General features: G+C 38.7%; 1 protein-coding gene across 1 annotated transcript; it reads right to left on the bottom strand.

Moving 5' to 3' along the window:
• Window positions 1–8: 8 nt before the first annotated feature.
• LOC107575876 (trafficking kinesin-binding protein 1-like) lies at window positions 9–23,627 on the bottom strand. The gene is made up of 9 exons (XM_016262192.1): window positions 23,333–23,627; window positions 10,077–10,160; window positions 9,683–9,813; window positions 9,109–9,183; window positions 8,747–8,884; window positions 4,805–4,881; window positions 4,267–4,500; window positions 3,000–3,331; window positions 9–532 (listed from the first exon to the last, which is right to left on the bottom strand). Exons 1-9 carry the CDS (start codon window positions 23,394–23,396, stop codon window positions 180–182), a joined length of 1,488 nt encoding a protein of 495 aa, XP_016117678.1. The 5' UTR covers window positions 23,397–23,627; the 3' UTR covers window positions 9–179.

Here is a 23,627-nt window from a genome sequence, read left to right as displayed (position 1 = left end):
GAGTGGATGATGTGCAGTGGGTGTGTGCCTGCAGCTGAACGAGGAGAGAACCAGCTCATCCTAGACCCTCACAGGCACAATACAATTGGGGCTTATGGGTACTCCACTAGGGCATTGTCTGTTTTATAGTGAGGCTTTATGTTCCCTCCCCCCTAAGCCTGTCCAGAGGGTTAGTGGGGTTACGAGGGTCCCTCACCAGATAAGACCTCCTTCTCTACAGCCTCCATTCGATCTGACCCCACTCCAGGGGTCCCTCCATTTTCTCTGAGCTGCTCTTCCTGCTTATCAGTATTGTTGGCACGAGGTCGTCGCAAAGCAGGTGAACAAGGCAGAGAGCCCAGGCAAGAGGTAGAGATGGCAGATTGAGAATGCTGTCCTGGCTCATCTTCCTCCAGGTCAGTGAATTGGTACACCTCTTCCAGGTCCAGCTCCAGTGGTCGAAAGCCCTTGGTCACGACGCCCGGCCGTGTATCCAGGATGCCACCCAGGTGTGGCTGAGCGAGCTGCTGCCATGCGTGCAGAGTGGCCGAACCTGATGGGTAGAGGAAACGAGAGCGGAGATCAGATACAAACTGTAGCAAATGCCACAGAACACCGAGAACACTCTGAGATCATGAACGCAAGGTGACATGCATCAAGTGTGACATAAAAGTTTTCAGATTAGCATTTAATGCTTTCCGAAAGAAATGAGGAAAGAATGAACGCATCATGACATGATCTAAATATTGGGTTTCTGTTCAGTAATGTAAATGCTGCTAAAATGGCTAGTCCAGAAAAACTTTAGCACTTTAGCAACTCTGTAATATTGAGATAAAAGACATAGTTTTTAGATATAGACATAGAACTGATATGTGAGTCTTTGTAATGTAAGGTATGCCTGCATTCCATTACATTTTAGGGATAAAATTATAATCTAACAAATTACTTAATATGTGTTTTTATTATTCTATTCTATTCTATGTCCAGATGTTCAGCAAATACATATTTAACTGATAACATGATCATAAATACATATTCAACTATTTAATATTAATAATTGTGTAATTTTAATTAGGGGTGTTATTTCAGATTATAGTATGTACTGTAGTCTTGGATTTAATTAACTTTGCATGTAGTCCACTTTATTTTAAATACAATCTGTGCCCTTGAAAAGTTCATGATACATAACCAAAGCTGTGATACTCATTGACTCTTGCTGTGGACAGACTAAAACAAAGAAAGAGAAAAGGAGGAGGGAGAAATTAACATTGTGTTTATTAGAGAGCTAAAAACAGACAGGTAAGAAAATGAAAAGATAAGAAAACAAAAGAAGGATGCAAACACACAAACTTAAAATTGACAGAAACGAAGGGAGTAAACAGATATAGCAATGTATAGTTCACCCAAAAAATTAAAATTCATATTGTTCCAAACCTGTATGAGTTTTCTGTGGAATTATAAAAGAAGATATTTTGAAAGAAATGGCTCCGTTTTTTTTCCATCAATGGTAAGCAAAATGAATTGGTTACCAACATTCTTTAAAATGAACTCTTTTGTGTTCAGCAGAAGAAAGAAAGTCATACAGGTTTGGAATGTCATAAAGGTGAGTGAATGATAGAATTAATTTTTTTGAGCCAACTATTCCTCAAAAGCCCTTTCTCTGGAGTTAATCTATTAGATTTCCTGTCAGTACCTTTTAAAACATACTCAAAGGTGCTAACGAAATCAGAGCATTGATCATTTGTTAACATGCGTTTGAGTTTTCTGCAATTCCTAATAAGCTTTACTAATGGGCAGGCTATGTCACACTGCCTAGTTTATCTTTCAGCTATAACCAGCAGAGGTCGCTAGAGATAGGGTTATGAATCATAAGGCTGTGAGTGGTTTACAGTTAACACTTATCTAAAACTGAAGAACATGACAAACTGTTGCAGCCCTATTATTCAAAGCTAAATTAATTCAGCGACCCTGTTGTTGACGTGAAGATAATAAACTCAACATAAAACAGTAAGTGAGAGATAAGCTTTGAAGAAGCATGTTTCTAACTTTTTGTAAATGAAAAACACCATTTTAAAATACGCCTTAGTACTACTACCTCTATGAAAAAGAAAAAAAACAACAACACAAATATAAAGTGCATCATGGATAGAGTTGTGCTCCTCACATTAAATCCTAATTTTCAAATGCAGTTCTATGTGCATGTGTGTGTGTATATATAAAAACAGGAATAATTACAGTTTTTATGTTTTTGAAAAGTCTCATGCTCAGCAAGACTGCATTTAAATGATCAGTTATATGAACAGCAAATAAACAGTAAAAACATTTGTGGTATGTGTGCCATATTGTGAAATTTGATTATAATTTAGAAGTGTTTTTGATTACAATAAAAATCTTTTGTAACATTATGAATGCATTTATAAATTCAAAAGCATTTTTATAAATTGAAAGCATTATTGCTTAATAGAAGTATTTTTTTCTTCTTCTTTTTTAAATTTTACTTGGTCCAAACATTTCAATGGCAGTGCAGTGCAATGGTTTCCACAAAAATATTAAGTAGCAAAAAATATTTTCAACATTGATAATAATAACAGATGTTTTACGCACCAAATCAGCATATAATAATAATTTCTGAAAGATCACGTGACACTGACGTTTTGAGTAATGGCTGCTGAAAATCAAACGAATAAATTATATGTTAAAATATATTAAAATAGAAAATAGTTATTTTGAATTAATAATATTTCATAATACTACTGTTTTTAATTGCATTTCTTATAAACACAGCCTTGGTGAGCATAAGAGACTTTTAAAAACATTTCAAAAAAATCTTCTACATTCCAAACTTTTGACCAGTAGTGTGTATATAGTGTGACGTGTCTAAATCTCAAACCAGCAGCGAGGTTGTGTGTGTCTGAAATAGAAGGAGTGTTGTGTAGACAGGTCTTCAGCACTGTGGTGCATTAATGCCCACAGAGCATCAAACAATAAGAGGGTGAAAGGCCTGGACTTGGCTTGGTCACCTTCCAGAGGCTTGACGATCTGGAGTTTCTCCGGCAGGTAGGATCGGATGCTGTAGATGGAGTAAACCGAGTGCAGGGTGCCCAGAGACATGATGCTGTCTGCCGGAGTGAGGGGGCCGCCGTCTTCACTGCCACTCCCACCATCTCTCTCTTCGTATAATTCGCTCTTCTCTTCTGCCAGGGCGTTGAGTTTACGCTCTCTCTCCTCCTCAAAGAAACGCCGCTCGCTAATGTAGTTGTCCCGTCGAAGGGAAAGACGACGCAGTGCCGCCTCCAGGTCACGAGAGCCGGGTGTGCCAGGCGTGCCAGGCTTTCTGTTGGAGTCATCAGAGCTGGAACAAATATTACAGACAAAGATTCAAACAATACAGTGTGGTCTAATGTCCACTACTGAAGAACTTACACACACACACACACACACACACACACCTAAATGTAACAATTTCTATTGTTTTAATATAAAATAGGACCAACAAATCAATATAATTCTTGCCAGTGCAAATATGTAAGCTGATAATTATTTTCATGTTACAATATAACTGTAATATATGATAAAAGGCTAAGGCTAAGTGTGACGAGCGTCCCGAAGCTTCATGAGCATCGCCCCGGAAACAAGCGAGGAGCACCTGGCCATCATCATCACAGGCTGATCGGTCACAGCTGCACCTCATCAGGCGGCGGCTACATAAACCACGCAAGCCCTGCCATCTAGGAGATTCCTCCATGAGACTGAGCACTAACACGCCCTCTCATTTTCCCCACAGAAAGCAGCGACCACAGGAGCACTGCACGGACCCTCTGCACTGGGAAGAAGGAAGAGAGCACTCACGGCACCGGAGCACCTACCTGGACCTTTCTCATGAGCACCCCTCACCCCAATAAATCCACCCTCCGGGGTATTGATTGAGATTTCTTGTTGTGTGATTCTTCACCCCGTTACAATATATATATACATACATACACACAAAATTTTAAATAATGATTTTCTGCTGTAATACATTTTATAAATAATTTATCCCTGTGATGGAAATCTTCAGTGACGCATTATTATTCAGAAATCAATCTAATCTACTGATTTGGTGCTCAGTTATTATCATTTATTAAAAATGTGTAACTAATTGTAACCATGTAATTTTTCCAAATGATGTCCCTGGAGGTCCTCAAATAGAAAACAAATGTCCCCAAACTATAGTTAAGAAAACACACAACACATTTCTATCATACTGCTGAAACATTTATGGTTTAAAACCACGTTTGATGCTCTTACCCGTCCTGATGTGACTGGGTTTCCATCAGCATACTGTTAGTGCGGTTGTCCATTTCAACACCGTCCCCTCCGTACATGCTCGAACGGGGTGTGCTCAGACAACTAGAACGCCTGGAATTCATACAGGATGTCTGATTGGACCCTGGGATGTTCATGGGGGACGGGCCCATGGAGCACAGCCGAACAGTCTGGTTGATGTTACGCACTGTCTCAAAGACACGTTTAGGGTGCAACCTGAACAAAAAGAGAAGACAAGAATGTACAGAGGTTCATGCGAAACGTTCTGAGGTTTTTTTCTCTCTCTCCTTACTCTCCTTAAACAGTTCAAATGGATTACAATGCCATCCTTAGATGATTTGGACCTACAACCATTCGATTATCCGCTAATATAATAGGAAAACATTTTAAACATACAGTGCCTTGTAACAGAGATTAGAATATATGTTATATTGCTCTGAAACTGACTCTGAATGCAAATTCTTAACTCATGCTGGATATGGGACATAGGCAGAACACAGGAAATGAAACACTAATACACCTTTGTTCCTCTACGTCTGGATCAGACATCTGAATCTCTTTTCTCATGGAGCCTTCAATTTCAGCAGCTAAAGAGTCCTGTTACACACAAAGCACAAACACACCATTAGCCAGGGGAATAACAGTGATATCATATGTATACTAGTGTATATATAGCATACCAGTGTACTGCTTACTGTAGCACACACTAAATAACAATAAATGCTTTAAAACAGTAATATGCTACAGCTGATATCACATGACCTTATCAGAATATTTAATTCAGAAATGTCCTCATAACTCTCTCTCTATATATAGATAGATTGATAGATAGATATTAATTTAATGATAAATAATTCACAAATTAATAATACATTTAGGGCTGTCACTAACGATTATTTTGGTAATTGAGTAATTGGCTCCACAGCTCTGGCCAGGGATGTCAAATCCTGCACTTCGCTTGCGAGAGAAGGTCAGTCCTCAGTTGTATCGACCAAGGGGCTGCCGATAGCAGCTGAATCAACTCAGGGAACTATATCTGATTCCTCCAGAGTGGGGCCACCAAGAGGACTGAATATCTGACTTCCCTGACTCGTCTGATGACCTGAGGAAGCAGGGCAACTGGGGGCATACAGGCAAGCGCTGGGCCAATCGTGGGGCAGGGCATCTCGCTGTATCGAAAAGTAAATTGGGCAGTGAAAGTTGTCTTCTAAGGCGAAGAGGTCCACCTCTGCCTTGCCGAAGACAGACCAGATCATTTGAACCATTTGGGGATGTAGTCTTCATTCTCCTGGAGCCACATTGTCCCTGGACAACATGTTTGCCCCTTGGTTCAATCTGCCTGGCACATGAACTGCTCTCAGCTTTGTGCCCATAAAAGGAGGCGTCGAGCCATCCTGTGAAGGGAACGTGACCTGAGACCGCCATGGCGAGTGATAAAGGCTACCACCGTCATGTTGTCCGAATGGACCAGGACATGGTGTAAGCGTTGCTCCTGGTTTTACCAGGAGCCAAATACCAGTCTGCCCTCGTACAGGGCTCCCCAACCTGAGTTGGAGGCATATGTCATAACCACCTTCCTTCTGGAGGTCAGTCTCAACTGACGTAATCCATACCCGCAACCGGGCAGAATCAATAACTGCCCCCAGAAAGACTACTTGCTGGCTGAGAGACAAAAAGCTCTTGGCTAAATTAATTCTCAACCCAAGCCGTTCCAGGTGGCTGAGCAGCAGCGGCCTGCGAGTGATGAGTTCCCATTCTGATCTGGCTAAAACCAGCCAATCGTCGAGGTAGTTCAGAATGTGGATTCCCATCTGTCTCAGAGGGGAAAGAGCCACGTCGATGCACATCGTAAAAGTGTGTAGGGCCAGAGACAGTCCGAATGGCAGGACTGTATATCGATAGGCCACTCCCTCGAATGCGAATCTCAAGAATGGTCTGAGATGGGGGCTATCTGGATATGAAAGTAAGCATCTTTCAGATCCACTGATAGAAACCAGTCCTCAGGGCATACTTGCGCGAGGATCTGTTTCAAAGTCAGCATCTTGAATGGCTGATGGCTCATGAGCGAGTGGTTCAGATACCTGAAATCAAGAATGGGTCTGAGCCTGCCATCTTTCTTGGGAATGAGGTAGTAACAGCTGTAAAAGCCAGACTCGCTGTTCACTAGAGGAACCGTTTCCATGGCTCCTTTTGCAAGCAGTGTTTGTACTTTGGACCGGAGAACGTGAGCATCGTTGTCCCGTACCGTAGTTTGAATATATCTGAAGCGAGGTGGCCTGTGAGCGAACTGAAGCAAGTAGCCTCGTTCTATGGTTTTTAGAACCCAAATTGACACATCCAGGATAACTTTCCAAGCCTGAAACCGGATGGCAAGTGGTCTGAGTTTCTCGAATGGTATATCGCCGCACGGAGGCAGGGAACTGACATTCGTGGTAATGAGGAGAAGAGAAATGCTCTTTTGAGTATGTGGATCTCCTATCACAGTGGGAGTTTGCTTGAGTGCGCACTGAATGGGAAGGACGGACGCAGCTTGAATGGAGCTTCCATCGCTCAGTGATAAGTGGAGGGATGGAGAGTAAGTGCGAGACTTCTTCGAGGGAGTTCCGGCCTCGGTGAGAACCGACCCTGTCCCTGATCTCCTTAGATTTAGCTAGCACCACCAAGTTGGCCATGTCCTTGCCGATCACCTGCACAGTGGCCTTATTAGTGAGTAGAGCAAAGTCAGTCACTTTGCGCAGCTCTCTGAAGGCATCAGAACTCTGGCTGGACTCGTCCATGGTGTGGAGAAGTTTAGCCTGGAACACTTGGAGCACCACCATCGTGTGAAGCGCTGAGTCAGCCTGCTACTGAATAAGCCCTGTTCACTAGGGCTGAGATAGTCCTGCAGGGCGTAGATGGGTGCGCTGAATGGGCTTTCAACCCCAGGGCCGATGGAGGGCACAGATGCACAGCGACCGCCTCTTCCAGAGGACTGAGCTTGCTATAACCTTGTTCTTCAGAGCCATCAACAGTGGTGAGAGTGGCCACAAGTAAAGGGATTAACATGCGCGGAGTAGGGGGCAGGCCTGGTGAGTTCCTCATTAACTGTCAGCAGAAACAGGGCAGCCATTGGCGGGAGGATTGTTGACGGCGTCCCTTCAGGTACCACTCATCATGAGGGCAGTGGGCAGGCTCTTCTGGAGCCAACCAAGCCAGGCCGAGATCCTCCACAGCCTTGGTTAGGAAGCGGATCATCTTGCTGCCCATGCTGGGCCATGTTGTTTGAGTCGGTGTAGCACTCTTCTGCATCTGAAGCCGTCAATGACACAGAGTCATCCATGGCAGCTTCCTCCTCAGACCCGCCGAAGGAAATCGAGCCGTTCGCAGCCGAGCGACTGATGACTCAATAAGTGCAGTTCACCTTTATTCCTCAAGGTGGCACTGTTTGATACACAATGGTTATGTGATGTTTCACTCATAATTATTACTTATTGTGGTGAATAAGCTACCAGTGATCAAAATATTGATTTTGAAATAATTGAAAATGATAGTTTAGAGAATATGGTTAAGATCACAAATATGAGCCAGATGCTGAATGTACTGGGAAAATGCACTCTGACGATGACAGTGATGTAAAATGTAACAAAATATGCTTTATTTTATTCTTTTGTAATTGTTAGCAAATATCGAGAGTTTTATGCTTTTGCAGCAGTTAGAGAACCATCTGTGTTAGATATACAGATCCAGGTTGCTAAAGACCTGAATATGTAATAATGATTGGCGAAACATCCATGCATTTAAGGGTTAATATTGACAAAACAACATTTAATTAAAATGTCCAATTAATCTTTAATATTTGATTAATGTTTTTTTGTACGACAGAAATGCTACAGCCACTGTAATTTCTTGAATATGTGGACATCAAAACGTGTAAACTCGTGTTGGCATAGGTTTATAAATGATTTACCTTACTAATCTGATAAAATGGTGCACGCTGCATTCCCAGATGAACCTTATAATAAACCCAAACTCACAGTAATATGCAAAGATGGAGTTTGAGATGCTCCACACATGCAAACAATAGCAGTTTGTGCGGAGCAGCATTTCCTGTGAACGGAGCCGCTCTGAGATGCACGAACGTAACCTACACGCATGCTCGCATATATTAAACCTGCATCGCATTTATTTATTTAATTGAATTGTAGTGTTTGTGAATTCACAATAGTACTATGCTTTATTATGATTTTCAAAAGGGTTTAATATATAATGCAGCCTTAGAAATCTGTATAATAATGCATTTCATGGATTCTTGTCCGTGGAATGTGCCATTTCCGGTATTTTGCCGGTTACTCGACAATCGATTTTTTATAATCAAGTACTCGAATTGAATCGAAGAATCGTGACAGCCCTAAATACATTATTACATTTACAATTTTAACAAAATATTAAAACAATAATAATTTTCTTCTTGTCCGTTTCTCACCATGGGGAAGATGCCGAGTGAGTGGAATCGTCGCGGTGTACTTAGAGGCAGCGTTTTATTCCTGAAGTTCTTCAGTTCCTCCTGAGCTTCATGAAGCATCTCCATACATTCAGCATACTTATCCTCCAGCTCCCTCAGCTACAGACAGAAAGAAACAGATAAAGACTGAGATAAAGAGACTGATAGCAGGTGAAAACAGCAGTAAAATTCATTTAATCAGTCAGATCACAGTTTCAATTCAAATCACACAATTCAAAAGATAATGCACATCAATGTTATGGTTAATTGTTACATGGCGGCATTTTAGTTGAATTACAGTATGTGAATATGCTGGTGCGTTTGAGTGTGTGTGCACGTGTTACCTCTGCTGTTAGTGCTCTTTGGGCATCTTTAGCAGCTCCCAGGTGCTGGGTGAGCTCTTCATTTTCTAGTGCATACTGAAAAATAACAAACATCACACATGAATACACAGACAGAACTTTGCTTCCTATAACTGACAGCACAACAAACTAAACTAAATGAGAACCAAATAAAAAACTGTTGTGATTATGCTTCACTAATACATTTCTTATTAGCAATGAACATTGAACACAGCAGCATTAATTTTGGTTCTTATATCACACTAAAGAAAACTAGCCAAGCTAGTGAAATAAATAAATACAAAAAATTATTACCAACAATACTAATATTATTACTATTAAAACGTATCAGTAATAATAATAATAATAAATAGCAGGTGATGTATTCCTGTAACTGGCTATTTAGCAGGTTGTGTTAAATGGTTTTATCTTGCAAAGTTTTTAAGTATAGTTTCATATTTATAAGATTGTATTCTGTGTTATATTGTCCAATTCTGTGTTATATTGACCAATCTGAAACAAGCATTTCAGAGAGCCATGTATTCATCACATCTACTGGACAGTGAGGATAACTCACAGATTTGGCTTTTTTCTGCAGGTCCACGATCTGAGAGAGGAGGTGTGTGATTTCCTCTTGCTGCCGAGAGGCGTCCTCTGTTTTCTTAGCCAGCTCCTCCGCAATCGTAGAGATCTGTATGTTAGCATCTCCTAAGGGGGAAGAGGAAAAAAAACTTCGTCTTATATTCGGGTCAATACGGTAATTATAATCTCTCTAAAATGTATAGAAACATCATCCAGTGCAGGAATGCAAGACTGTGGATGATACTCATGTAATCATGAACTATTATGGTACACTGTTAGACCTACATCACAACACGTGAGACACCCTTTACACCAAAAAATAAATAAAAATCCTTCACTCTATTTTTTATTTTTAAATGACAGCTATGACCCATCCTCCCACTTCCCACGGCTTACCTCCTCCAGGAGACGTGTCACAGCATCTATATCATTATATGTCTTAGTCATCTGGCCCACTCGATCAGCACATAGAACTGTGGGAACAGAGGAATAAAAATGAAAATTGACATACTCAATGACAAACTCAAAATAAACAATTCTAAGTTACAGGTACACTGTGTTTGAAACACAAAAGTACCAGTATATAAAGTAATAATAATAGGTGTTTACATGCTCAGAACACATTTGGATATACTTGTGAAAAAGAAGTAAACTTGAACATACTTTTAAAAATATACTTATTATGAATATATAAAACATACTTATTATTAGGGCTGCACGATAAATCGCATGCGATGTTTAACGCGCATCTTATCAGTAAAGATTTACCGCTGATTGCAGAACCGGCTTTCTGACAAGATGCGCATTAAATATCGCATGCGATATATCGTGCAGCCCTACTTATTATGAAAATAATATACTTTAAATAAATATAACATTACTGAATGTTTTTTTTTGCATGTTTTCAGCAAATAAAAATAGATTCAATTTAAATTAAACGCAATTAGCTGAACTTCAGTTTGCTTTTGTAAGATGCGCATTAAATATCGCATGCGATATATCGTGCAGCCCTACTTATTATGAAAATAATATACTTTAAATAAATATAACATTACTGAATGTTTTTTTTTTGCATGTTTTCAGCAAATAAAAATAGATTCAATTTAAATTAAACGCAATTAGCTGAACTTCAGTTTGCTTTTGTGTGACCCACTTAAGTAGGACTTAAGTACATCTTTATCCCCTGGTTTCACAGACTTAAAGCCTAAGCTTAAGCCTAGTTTCAACTGAAAGAAACTTGTACTGATTGATCTTGAAATATGTCAGTGCCCTTGTTTTGTCTCAAGATGCACACCAGTAATGTTTTTTCTAAGGCATGTTTATAAAAATTACTTTAAAATCCTAATTGAACTACGGCCTAGTCCTGGCTTAAGCTAAGCCCCATCTGTGAAACCGGGCCTATATGTCAAAAAAAGTCATGAAAATACTCTCTGAAAGTACACTTAAATGGCCTTTTTTAATTTCATTAATATTATATCTGCAAAAACAGTTTTTTTTAAATATACTTTTAGAATTTGAATACATTTAATACATTCAATACAATTAAGTGCACTTCTTTTTTCACCAGGACTTTTGATTCTCTTTGCAGTGATTCCAAAATTTCAATTAATATAGACAATTATTATCAATAAATAATCAATATCAATTAAAACATTCCAAAGCCGAATTAATATAGACCTTATGCATAGGAGAAACAAGCACAAAGCCATCATTTATTTTATCACAATGGAGATAAAACACAACCTAGGGCCAGTGTTGGGGAAAGTTACTTTTAAAAGTAATGCATTACAATATTGCGTTACTCCATAAAAAAGTAACTAATTACGGTACTTAGTTACTTTTTATGGAAAGTAATGCGTTACGTTACTTTTGCATTACTTTTTAAATCTGGACAGGGCTTGCTTGTTTGTTTTTAAAATAAAAAAAGTTATATTTTTGGCAAATATAAAAGCCTTCTCACACCAAAAGTGAAATGAATAAGCCTCAGGCTGAAGGGAAAGTAAATTTACGTCCGTACAGCAGAATGCAGAAGAAGACATTCCAACACACTTCAGCAATAAAAAAAGACACACAAATGTTTGTCTAGAGTAATTTGGGCTTATTAGTATGGTTGAACTGGATCATCGAAGGTCAGAAGCAAAGACATTGGTTAATAGAATGGGAACAAATGCCCGAAATCGGAGGCAAATCGGTGCTCGTTCACGCGAGTGACAATCACGTAGTGTGAATTATCAAAGACGCGATCTGAGGGAATCGCCGACACGTCACAGACTCCCGCAAAATATTTGGCATACTAAATATCTGGAGCTGTTGGCGATTCACAATCACGCTGTGTGCAATGATTTCTGACTGAAAACTACATCGGTGATGACTTACAGTCAATGAGAGACCAAGATACAGGGCAGAGGGGAGGAGTTATAGACCAGAATATCAGTATTTTAATAGATATATGAACAATTATATCATACAGAAACAAGCACAAACATTTGCTTGACCAGCCACAACATCAGCATAACAGTTAATGCAAAATTATTTACCTCCAACTCTCTATGCAGAACACCCAATCCCTGTTCCCTGCATCTCCCTCCTGCATAATCAGTTTTTCTTTTTCTCCTTGTAGCTGGAAATTCAGTCTTGCTCGAGAACTCCGGTCTGACGCACGCGGGTTCTCGTGTTATTTCCTTATCACTTCTCGCGTGTGTTTTGTTGTGAAACGTAGTTTGTGGACCAGACAGAGCTGTCGGCGATTCTTCCTATTGTGAAGTCATGCAATGTGTAACCTCCTGTCGCCAATCCATCGTGCAATGTGAACACAGCAGCGACTGACTGCTACCTCAGATAGTCGTGCAGTGTGAAACCCACGGTGACCCGACGACTTTGAAAATCGTGCAGTGTGAACTCGGCATAACACAACCATTACCATCATCGAATTCTGTCATTATCAACAAGTCAGCATATTACAGCATATAAATAACTCAATGGATTTATTATAGTCACAACCGGCAGATCCTTCCCTGCCGACATGTTTGAAGCAAAGCATTTTTAGTACGATATAAGAAAATATTTTATTGCATGATAAAAAAAATATTAGCATGCAATACAAATGACCTGGTCCAAAGGTGAAATTACCTATTTTACAGAGCAATGAGCAATATAATTAATCATAAACTAAATATATGCATAATGGAAACTCCCATTTTTCATTACATTAACATGTTGCCCATTTTAAAGCTGCAGTGTGTGATTTCTGCACCACTATAATTACCAAACAAAATCGTCATTTCACTGGTTTGACAAACACATAGTGCCATCTCAAAATTCAGACCATTTTTGACTGGTCAGGATGCTCAAAAAAAAGAATGTTATGATAGTTTACACTTTTAAGGGAATCTATTTTTTATTTTCATTAGGACAACTAACACTACATTTACATTATTGCTGTACTGCTGCTGAGAAGGACACTAGAGAACACGATAATGCTTCCAACAATTCAAAAGCAGCACAAAAAAAACTCTTTGAGTTAAGTATGGTGTTAAAGAATCAAATGCAAAGCAGACATTTCCATCTGCGTCACATTCAGTACAGAGAGAGCAGAGACTCTACCCAGCCAGCACCTGAATCCAACACCCAGATATTGACCTGCAACACCCAGCAATAAACCACACAGAAACATTCCTGGAGCAAGACTCATTTAAACACTCATCAGCTCCATACTTTATTCTTCTCCTGAAACTATCAACTCAGGCAATAATGCAGAACATTTTCAGTGTTATTTGATCAAGGTTGAAAATATTTATTTAGGAGCAATAGTTTGACGCATGGTTTCATTATATTGTACTGTAGGTTAAACTTAGATCAGCAGATCTTGTTATGAACTGTGAGTCACTCTACAACAATGGCTGATAGGATTCGGATGAATAGTAAACCTAACAAATCCACCCAATGCATCTCAAAGTACAGCAATGGTATTGCTGTGTGCTATTATTCTCATTTAAGAACAATTATAGTTCCTGAGAACAAACCAAAGTCCTAAACAGATCAGCCTCCAATAGTGTTCAATAATTCAACCACCAAAATCAATAATAAAAATCATAATGTTAAAAACGCACAAACAAATTGCAGTCTCACTTGACAGAAGCTTTCCATACTAACTCCAAAAAATATAAAATAAAAAAAGATCACTGAAACGATCATTTAAATGTTTGGACAATTTGAACTAAATTAGTTTTCTTGTGATTTTAAAGACTATTAGATCTAAAGGCTTGAAGCTTAAATGCTTGAAATTACTTTTATTAAATATAAATAATAACACTTCACAAAAAAATATACACTACTGTTGAAAAGTTTGGGGAAGGCAAGATTTTTTTTTTCCCCCCAAAAGGTTATTTGAAAGAAGTCTCTTGTTTGATTAAAAAAACAAAAAAACAGTGAAACATTATTTAAATTTAAAGCAACTGTTAAACACATTTTAAAATTTAATTTATTTTTAATTGAAATCTTTTGTAACATTGTAAATGGCAATTTAATGCATCATTGCTAAAAAAAAAGTATTAATTTATTTAGGAAAAAAGTTTTAGAATTAATAAAAACCAGCTTTTTTAAATAGTTGGCTATTTTGATTAAAGAATAAATAATATAGGTAAATTAAATAAAAAAATAATATAGGGAATATAAATAATATTTTATATATTTATATATGTTTTAACATATTTAGACCATTCCTATTATTCAAAAATCACCAATGTAAAGAATGAGCAGGGGTGTTAATACTTTTGTTTGAAAGTGTATGTGGCATGCTGTTATGGAGTACAAATGTCATTTAAAAGAGACATCTAAAAAAAAACTCACTGAACAGAATATATACCACATACAGTATATACCCCAGATATTTCTCACCACGGGACATCACATTATGTACCTTTCATAGCTCAATGGCCATCACAAATAGATATAAATAATATTTTATATATTTATATATGTTTTAACATATTTAGACCATTCCTATTATTCAAAAATCACCAATGTAAAGAATGAGCAGGGGTGTTAATACTTTTGTTTGAAAGTGTATGTGGCATGCTGTTATGGAGTACAAATGTCATTTAAAAGAGACATCTAAAAAAAACTCACTGAACAGAATATATACCACATACAGTATATACCCCAGATATTTCTCACCACGGGACATCACATTATGTACCTTTCATAGCTCAATGGCCATCACAAATAAATTAACCTGCTTAGCAAGGTTTATTTACATGGGTAAACACTCATTAAATGCCAAGTTAGACTATTAACAGCTGCTGGTCTAAGTTGCCAGGACAGGGTGCTTCACACTCGATAACAAATTTTTCCGTCCACCAGCATGGGTACACATACACTTCAATGACCCTGGTACCATGACGCTCAAGACCAGACCAAACAACAAACTAAGAGCAACCGTACACAACAACCTGCCATCAGACCAGCTCCCACTGCACAGAGACAATTATTCCCACACTGTAAACTGGACACAAAGAACACAGTCAGGCATTAATAACTGCCACACATCTTGTTTACTGCATTAATAAAGGTGACTTTCTTGGTCCTGAAATAACCTTCAACAAAAGGTCAGTTTTCACTTGTGCAAATACAGAAATAAATATTTACAGCTTTTCAATAGCACTTTCAATCAAGCCATTATATAATGCATTGTAAATGTATTGTTAGTGAGTTATAATGTCACACTCTGTGATGGTGAGGAACGATGGAAACGAGGAATAAACGAAACAGTCTTTAATCCATGGAACACAGGGTACATCAACACTGGAGACAGCAGGAAACACATCAACATAACGAGTAGAACCGACAGAGACAGACTGCACAGACTAGGACTTAAATACAGGGGATGATTGGGGAAACACGGGTGTATGGGATGACTAATCAACAACACGAGGACAGGAACATGACAAAATAAGGGAACAGAAACAGGGGCAAAACATGACACAGACAATCCATGATCCTGACATTATGCCCCCTCCCAGAAGGTGCATTCTCGCACCGTAGCATCAACAGAGGGAGGCGTGGGTGGGAACTTGGGAGGGGGTTCCGGAGGAGGACGGACACCCGGGAGGGGGCCGGCAGACAGAGAACAGGATGGCACTCAGGAGGAGCGTACACTTGAGGGCGCTTAAGAGTAGCTGGCACTGAAGGGCGCTTTCTAGGAGCGGGCACTGGAGGGCGCTCTGGACTGGATTCGGGGACTGGAGCCCTCTCCTCTTCGCTTTGGCACTTTCGCCGCGCCATACTCCGCTCACCCTCAGCCGCGGTGCTCCTCTCCGCGCTCACACCGTCCGCAGCTTTCTCCCTCGTGGCGGGCACTGTCTCCGGCTCTCGCACCTGGTCTGACGGCTTGGGCTCTACTTCCTGGGCAATCCTCCGCTCAGTCGCTCGGCATTGCGCTGGCTCGTAGATCGCGGTGGGAATTGGCTCTCCGTCATCGGTGGGCTCGGGCTTTAGCTCCTCACAGCGGGGAGATGGTGGGCTGGGCTCTGGGTCCGGAGTGGAGCTGGCGAGATCATCCTCGGGAGTGACGATGAGAGGCGATCCGTTTCTCACTAGAATCCACTCCACAAACGCGGTGAAATCCGCTCGAGGACCATCTTCGGATGATGGCGCTCTGCACGCGGTGTTTAAACTGGCATCGTAGAATGCACAGAGCGCGTCGTCCGGGTAGCTGGTGGTGCTTGCTAGCAGCTGGAACAATCTTGTATGGTCCTCGAGCGATCTCTCCCCCTGCTCCAGCAGGAGGAGGAGAAATTCTGGGCGAAGGAGGGCATCCATGAGGGAAACACAACGGAAACAAAACAAAACAAAAACACTGAGAAAAACTAGAAAACAAACGGAGGGGAAAACACAGAGGTAACTGTTTTTGGTCGGTTCTTCTGTCACACTCTGTGATGGCGAGGAACGATGGAGATGAGGAATAAACGAAACAGTCTTTAATCCATGGAACACAGGGTACATCAACACTGGAGACAGCAGGAAACACATCAATGTAACGAGTAGAACCGACAGAGACAGACTGCACAGACTAGGACTTAAATACAGGGGATGATTGGGGAAACACGGGTGTATGGGATGACTAATCAACAACACGAGGACAGGAACATGACCAAATAAGGGAACAGAAACAGGGGCAAAACATGACAGACAGTCCATGATCCTGACAGATAATTTATTTTATATACAGTATGCTTGAAAATAAACAATTCAATTTAACATTGCAGATATAATCTACCTACTGATTGCTACACTGCTATAGAGCTAATGCATTATAACACAAGAAGGATATAACCCATGAGTTTTGGTACTAATTATTTTAAAGCATTTCACAGTACGAAAAATTAATAAAGGTAAGTTTGTTTTACAGTGTAATAGTGTCACAATTATTAATACATGCAACTGATTATAAAAATGTTAACCCTAAAATGCGCCAGCTTACGTCACCTAGAATAAACAAGTGGTTCTAGAATACAATCACATGCATATCTTTATAAACCTGATTAAAAAGAAAAAATACATTTGATAACTTAGTAATTTAGAGTGTGTTATACCTAAGGTTGCTGTGGGGTGACTGTCACTGTAATAAGATAATAATATATATAAATATAAATCTAAACATGACATTTTTGCACTGTCTATATGTAATTACATAGATAAAGATAAAATAGAGGAAAAATTACCCACATATATAAATTAGGGCAAACAAACAACCATTATTAAATACACTGAAGAATACTTGAATTTAGTGTTAGTTTAAAAATAAAACATTTTTAAATAATTAATTATATATTCAGGTTTCAACTAAGATGCTACTAGCTTTTGTTTTTATAGCTATTTGTTTTATGCTCTGTACTTAGGAGACACAAAATGAATTATTATTATTGTCAATTCATAATAATAATAATAATATTAATAATAGTAAAAGCAGTTATTGTTATTATTTATTATTTGTATTATTGTATTCATCACCAAAGGTTACACTGTAAAAAAAGATAAGAGAAAGTGTTTTACAAGAAAATACTATTTATTTCTACTTAAAAATGTCACATTTAATTCAGTGTGGTACTTGCCATTGCTTTGTAATTATTTGTTAAATTTACTGTCAATTCCTGAGGAAAATTGGTTTCGAAACTAAATCCTAGGCCAAAAAAAACATGGTTGATATAGTTAAGTATTACTCGTTATATAATGGTATACTTGCAGTGCATACTGTAATACCATGAAGAAATGTTCTGGGACAGAGCAAATTCGTAATAAATCTAAACAGCATGCCATGACCTTAATTAGTCACAAGCTAAATCATATTTTAGTACTTGCTCCTGAAACTTTATGATTAATACACTGAAACTAAATGATTCAAACTGTGTATCTCCCCGATGTCCTTCAGCACAAACATCAGTAATGATGTTCAAAAATACAAAGGATAAAAAAGACACACCTGTTACCAAAAATATAATACATATTTTAATACAAAATATTACTAATTTTGGTAAGTGTATTTAAAAATACAGCACAAAAAAATACACATTTTGTATAAATACACTATTTTATAAAAAATTAAGCACATTTTCCCTCCTATACACACACACACACACACACACTACACTCCATCAAAATTACATATTAACTAATTTTCACGTATTACACTATTTCAACATGATCTCATGAGTATTCATAAAATGTGATATTAATCATCTATTTGTATTAATCATAATTTGGGTATGAACTTTACAGACATACAAATGTTTACAAATCCTTATTAATTTGTAATCAATTGATCACTCGATTCTCTGTGGTCATAATTAATTATATTACATTTTCAATCACATTTATTTAACAGTTGGCTCATTTACTTAATTTGAAATGACAACATTTCATTGTGTTCTGTGTGACTTCTGATGTCACAAGACTTCTGGTTCTAGCTCATTTATATTATTTTAAACCAAGCTACACTTTAAAACATGACAATTATGAAATGTCTTGTAATGATTTAGAAATGATCAATCATGCAATAGTTATTTTGTTCGATATTTGTGAGCATTCACACATCCATTCGTATAATTATTGTACTGTATGTTTAAGCATCTACCCAAAGTAAAAAAAAATGTTTTTAAATACATACAAATACCCATGAATAAACAATTTAGACCAGAGTGATTGTTAACTTGTCTCACAAAACTAAAAGCTAAACAAAATTTCTTAGGAACTCAATCATTTGTATCCATCTGGCGAATCTCCGCTCTCTACACAACAAAACGGACGACACTTTAATAAAGCAAATCTCTCCCATGACCTGCCAAAATACAGACAGCATGTTACATGTCCCACCAGAGACAGTAATCTATTGAATCACTGTTACACCACAATAAAGGATGCATATCACTCTGTCCCACAGGCAGCTTTGGGGCTTTCTGATCACTGTTTGGTTCATCTTATACCGACCTACAGGCAGAAACTGAAATCAGCTAAACCTGTGTTAAGAACTGTAAAGAGATGGACTAATGAAACAGAGCGGGTTTTACAAGCCTGTTTCGACCTCACTGATTGGAGTATTTTTGAAGCTGCTGCAAACGATCTGGACGAGCTCACAGAGACTGTAACATCTTATATCAGTTTCTGTGAAGATATGTGCATTCCTACCAGGACTCATTTAACCTACAACAACGACAAACCATGGGTCACTGCAAAACTCAGACAGCTCAGTCAGGCCAAAGAAGATGCTTACAGGAATGGGGACAGAGTCTTGTATAAACAGACCAAATACACACTGGAAAAGGAGATCAGAGTGGCAAAGAGGAATTATTATGAAAAGCTAAGGATTCAGTCCTCTTCCAGTGACTCAGCATCAGTGTGGAAAGATCTGAAAGACATCACCAATTACAAGACACCATCCCCCAGCACTGTGGAGAATCAACAACTGGCACACGATTTGAATGAGTTTTACTGCAGGTTCGAAAAGACCCCACACCCACTCTGAACACTTCTCCACACAACCACTAACACCTCCTGCAACCCCACTCTCGTCATCTCCTGCACCTCAGATCAGCAAAGATGATGTGCGCCAGGTCTTCCGGAAGCAGAAGAGGAAAAAAGCACCAGGCCCAGATTGTGTTACACCAGCCTGTCTTAAATCCTGTGCTGTCCAGCTGGCCCCCATCTTTACACAGATCTTCAACAGATCACTGGAGCTGTGCAAAGTCCCTTCATGCTTCAAACACTTCACCATCATCCCCATCCCAAAGAAATCCAAAATTACAGGACTAAATGACTACAGGCCTGTGGCTCTAACATCTGTGGTCATGAAGTCATTTGAAAAACTGGTGCTGGCCCACCTGAAGGACATTACTGGACCCTTGCTGGATCCTCTTCAGTTTGCCTACAGAGCAAACAGGTCTGTGGATGATGCAGTCAATATGGGACTGCATTATGTTCTGCAACATCTAGACAGACCAGGGACTTATGTGACTGAGGATCCTGTTTGTGGACTTCAGCTCGGCTTTTAACACCATCATCCCAAACCTCCTCCTGCCCAAATCAACTCAGCTCTCCATGCCCACCTCCGTCAGTCAGTGGATCACCAGCTTCCTGACAGACAGGCAGCAGCTAGTGAGGCTGGGAAAATCCAGCACCCGTAAAATCAGCACCACTTAGTTTACATTTCGAACTTGCACATAATACAGTATACCTGTACATACAAAACTGTCTATTGTAATATACCTGTACATACAATTGTCAATTTGTATATTGCTATTCCCTATTTACTTGTTCTATTTTTTTATTTTATTTTTTTATTTATTTTTAATCTGTGTTTTTGTCCTGTCACTGTCATTCTGTTGAAAACAAATTCCTCGTATGTGTAAACATACCTGGCAATAAAGCTCATTCTGATTCTTTTGATTCTGATTGTAGTTCATGATAGTGTAATATGGTAATAGACTTTACCCTTTTAACTCAATAACTTGACAAATGGAGTGTGAAGACATGCAGTGTTTGATAACAACACTTCTAGACTTGCGCAACTCCACCTAGTCTAAGAACATCACATGTATCACACATTAAATGTCTGGGTTTGTTTTGTTATCACTCATTTCTCGTTACATTGACAGAATACAAATTGCTTATAATTGCAATTGAGTCTGCAGCGCTCCTTCCTGTAAATGTGGTTTGTTGAGGGCCTTCATTCCTATGGAAACACAATAGCGTGACAGGAATTGGACGATGCCACAATGGCCGAGGCCGTGAAGGAGGCGGGTTTCTCTTTAGTGTGAACTTAACCATGGCTGAGCCTTTGTGCTTTAGCTCCATTGAAGAGGCAAAATGGAAAAGCAAGAAAAGACAGGCTGAAAATGGTGAAGAATAAGGTGAAGGGCTGAGAAAACTTTGAGAGGGGAGGAGAAAGTGAGAATGGGAGTGGGAAATGCACAAGAGGTTGAATGGGAATAAAAAAAGAATGTGTGTGTGTGTGTGTGTGTTTGCGTGTGCTGAATTCTGCTCCCCCCACTTAAGTAATCAATATGCTGCGTGAGAGGAATAGAGACCCAAACCACAACACAGAATGTAAAAACAAACAACAAAAAAAAAACTTCAGTCCTAAATAGTATATAGTTAACTGTACATTTTAAACACAAACATATCATATTATCACATACTCATCCACAAACAGAGCTTATATTCTGCACTAATGATCCGTAACTGATAGCTTGGTTTGGTTTTATTAATAATGGGATGTCTAAGTGTTATGATGAAGTCTGTTACAAAATAACATCAGTCATTTGGGGTTAATGTAGTATAGACTGTTGAAACTCATTAATTCATATCAGGCCAGTAAGCCATTACACATACAATATTTACATGTCTCTGACTAGTCTTTCACACCACTGTCTCAGCCTGAGAGATTTCTGTATTGACTGCAAGATTGACAGCCAACAACAGTCGGTGTGTTTGAAAACAAGTACGCATCCATCTAACACCTCTGCATTGTTTATTACTGTCTTTACACTGTATTAAAATGATCCACTTCTGTGACTCATTGATGTTTGTTTTTTTATTCGTTCCCCCAATTTTGGTAATGTGATAAAATTGAGACAGTTAGCTATTCATCATAGACCAAGCATGACTAAATAAACATTGCATATGCATAACTTGATACCTGAACTTGCATAATACGCTGCATGGCGACACAACATTGCAGTAAATGACTGGGATCAAAACAGTGCAGTTTTATGAAGGATTATGAAACCATCCCAGCAGGCATAGATCAGAGTGCAGTGCTGTGATATAACCTGCTGCTTGTGAAACAGCCGGGGTGCATGACTTCATAATGTCTACACACGAGTGCATCATCAATGGCTGATCTCAGAGGTAGCGTTGAGACTAAATGTCAGTGTGTGCACAATCATTTTATTGATTTGCCCAAAAATATTAAAACGTTTTTGAAAGAACAACATACAAATGAGATTTCATGGCTATGTATATTCAGATATAACTGACTGGGTTATGAATGTGATTTAAACCTGAATACACAATCATAATTTTATGCCTCTCTGCTTTAAGACTATGAGACAAGTGAATGAAACTTATGGTTATTAGGCACTTCTGCTGAAATATAGGCATCACTTTGTAAAAAGTCTTATGGGTAACACTTTACTAAGTTCACGACAAATATAATGCAGTTCATAATACAATGCATTCGAATATTAAGAACTGTCACGACTTGGGGGTCCAGAAGTCTGAGACTACATTGCAAATCTTGGATTTAAAATGTAAATTAAACCTGATTAATAATAATAATAATAATAATAATAATAATAAAAAACACATTTTAAAATGAATTAAAATAAGAAATAAATAATTAATACATCATTAAATAAATGAAAACAAGAAATGTTGACATAAGACTATTACGAATTATTTAAAATTCTGAACAATATGTAATAATAAAAAAAGGGCTTTTTTTTTTTTTGCCTGCCACAGGATGCTTGCTGTCTGTAAGATTCTTAAATAATTTTGGATAACATGATCACCCAAATGTGTACATTTCTTGTCAGCTTGAGTGGTACTGTCATTAAAAATCAAATTCATTTTTCAATTAAACTTTTCACTCAATTCGAGGGGAAAAAATTGTTAATTAAATAAATACATAAATACATTTATTATTAATAAAAAAAATTATTTATGATTAAAATGAATATAAAATAACAAATATAATTTTTTTTCAGACTTTGACCCCACTGTATATTTTGGTATTATATTTATACTCCCTATATGGACTTCTGAATTTTTATGCATTATATAAAGTTTGTGACTTATTAATGCAAGTCATTTTAAAAAGTTACCCTCCGAGGTGAAATGGTGCTGAATCTGATGCAACACAGGAGCTGAGAGGCCAGCTAAACCTATAGTCACGCTCCACGTTACCTCTGTCATTCACATGCCTCGGCCCAAATCTTATATTCAATGTTCTTTCACAGCCTCATCCATGGCAGTCCTTACTACTCACCAACTTTCGGAAAGTGTTCAATTCCCACGGGTAACTCTCCCCACCCCTCTGCCCCCTTATTCCCCCTTAGTGGCAGCCGACAGGATTTTTCCACCATGGTCTTACCGTCAGTGCACTCTTCATAATGCCAGTCCAGCTCATAGTAATCAGCCTCCACAAACCTCTGCATGCTCAGTTTCCTTGAGTCTTGAGCTGCAGCCTCTCCCGTCCGGCGTCTGAGGTCACACACACATACATGTACCCATGGCCACCCATTCTCCCAGCAGCCTGGAAGCCCGATCTACCGATCTGCCACTAACTAGTCACAAGACATTCTACACACACACACAAGGTCAGAGAACAAGAGATGATGAAGGGAAAAATGCAGTGTCTCTAAAAGCCAGCAGTGTTGCGCAAGGAA

Source organism: Sinocyclocheilus grahami, unplaced genomic scaffold (assembly GCF_001515645.1).
Source record: "Sinocyclocheilus grahami isolate Dianchi unplaced genomic scaffold, SAMN03320097.WGS_v1.1 scaffold2969.1, whole genome shotgun sequence".
NCBI classification, from domain to species: Eukaryota; Metazoa; Chordata; class Actinopteri; order Cypriniformes; family Cyprinidae; genus Sinocyclocheilus; species Sinocyclocheilus grahami.
This window is presented reverse-complemented; position numbering and strand designations above follow the sequence as displayed.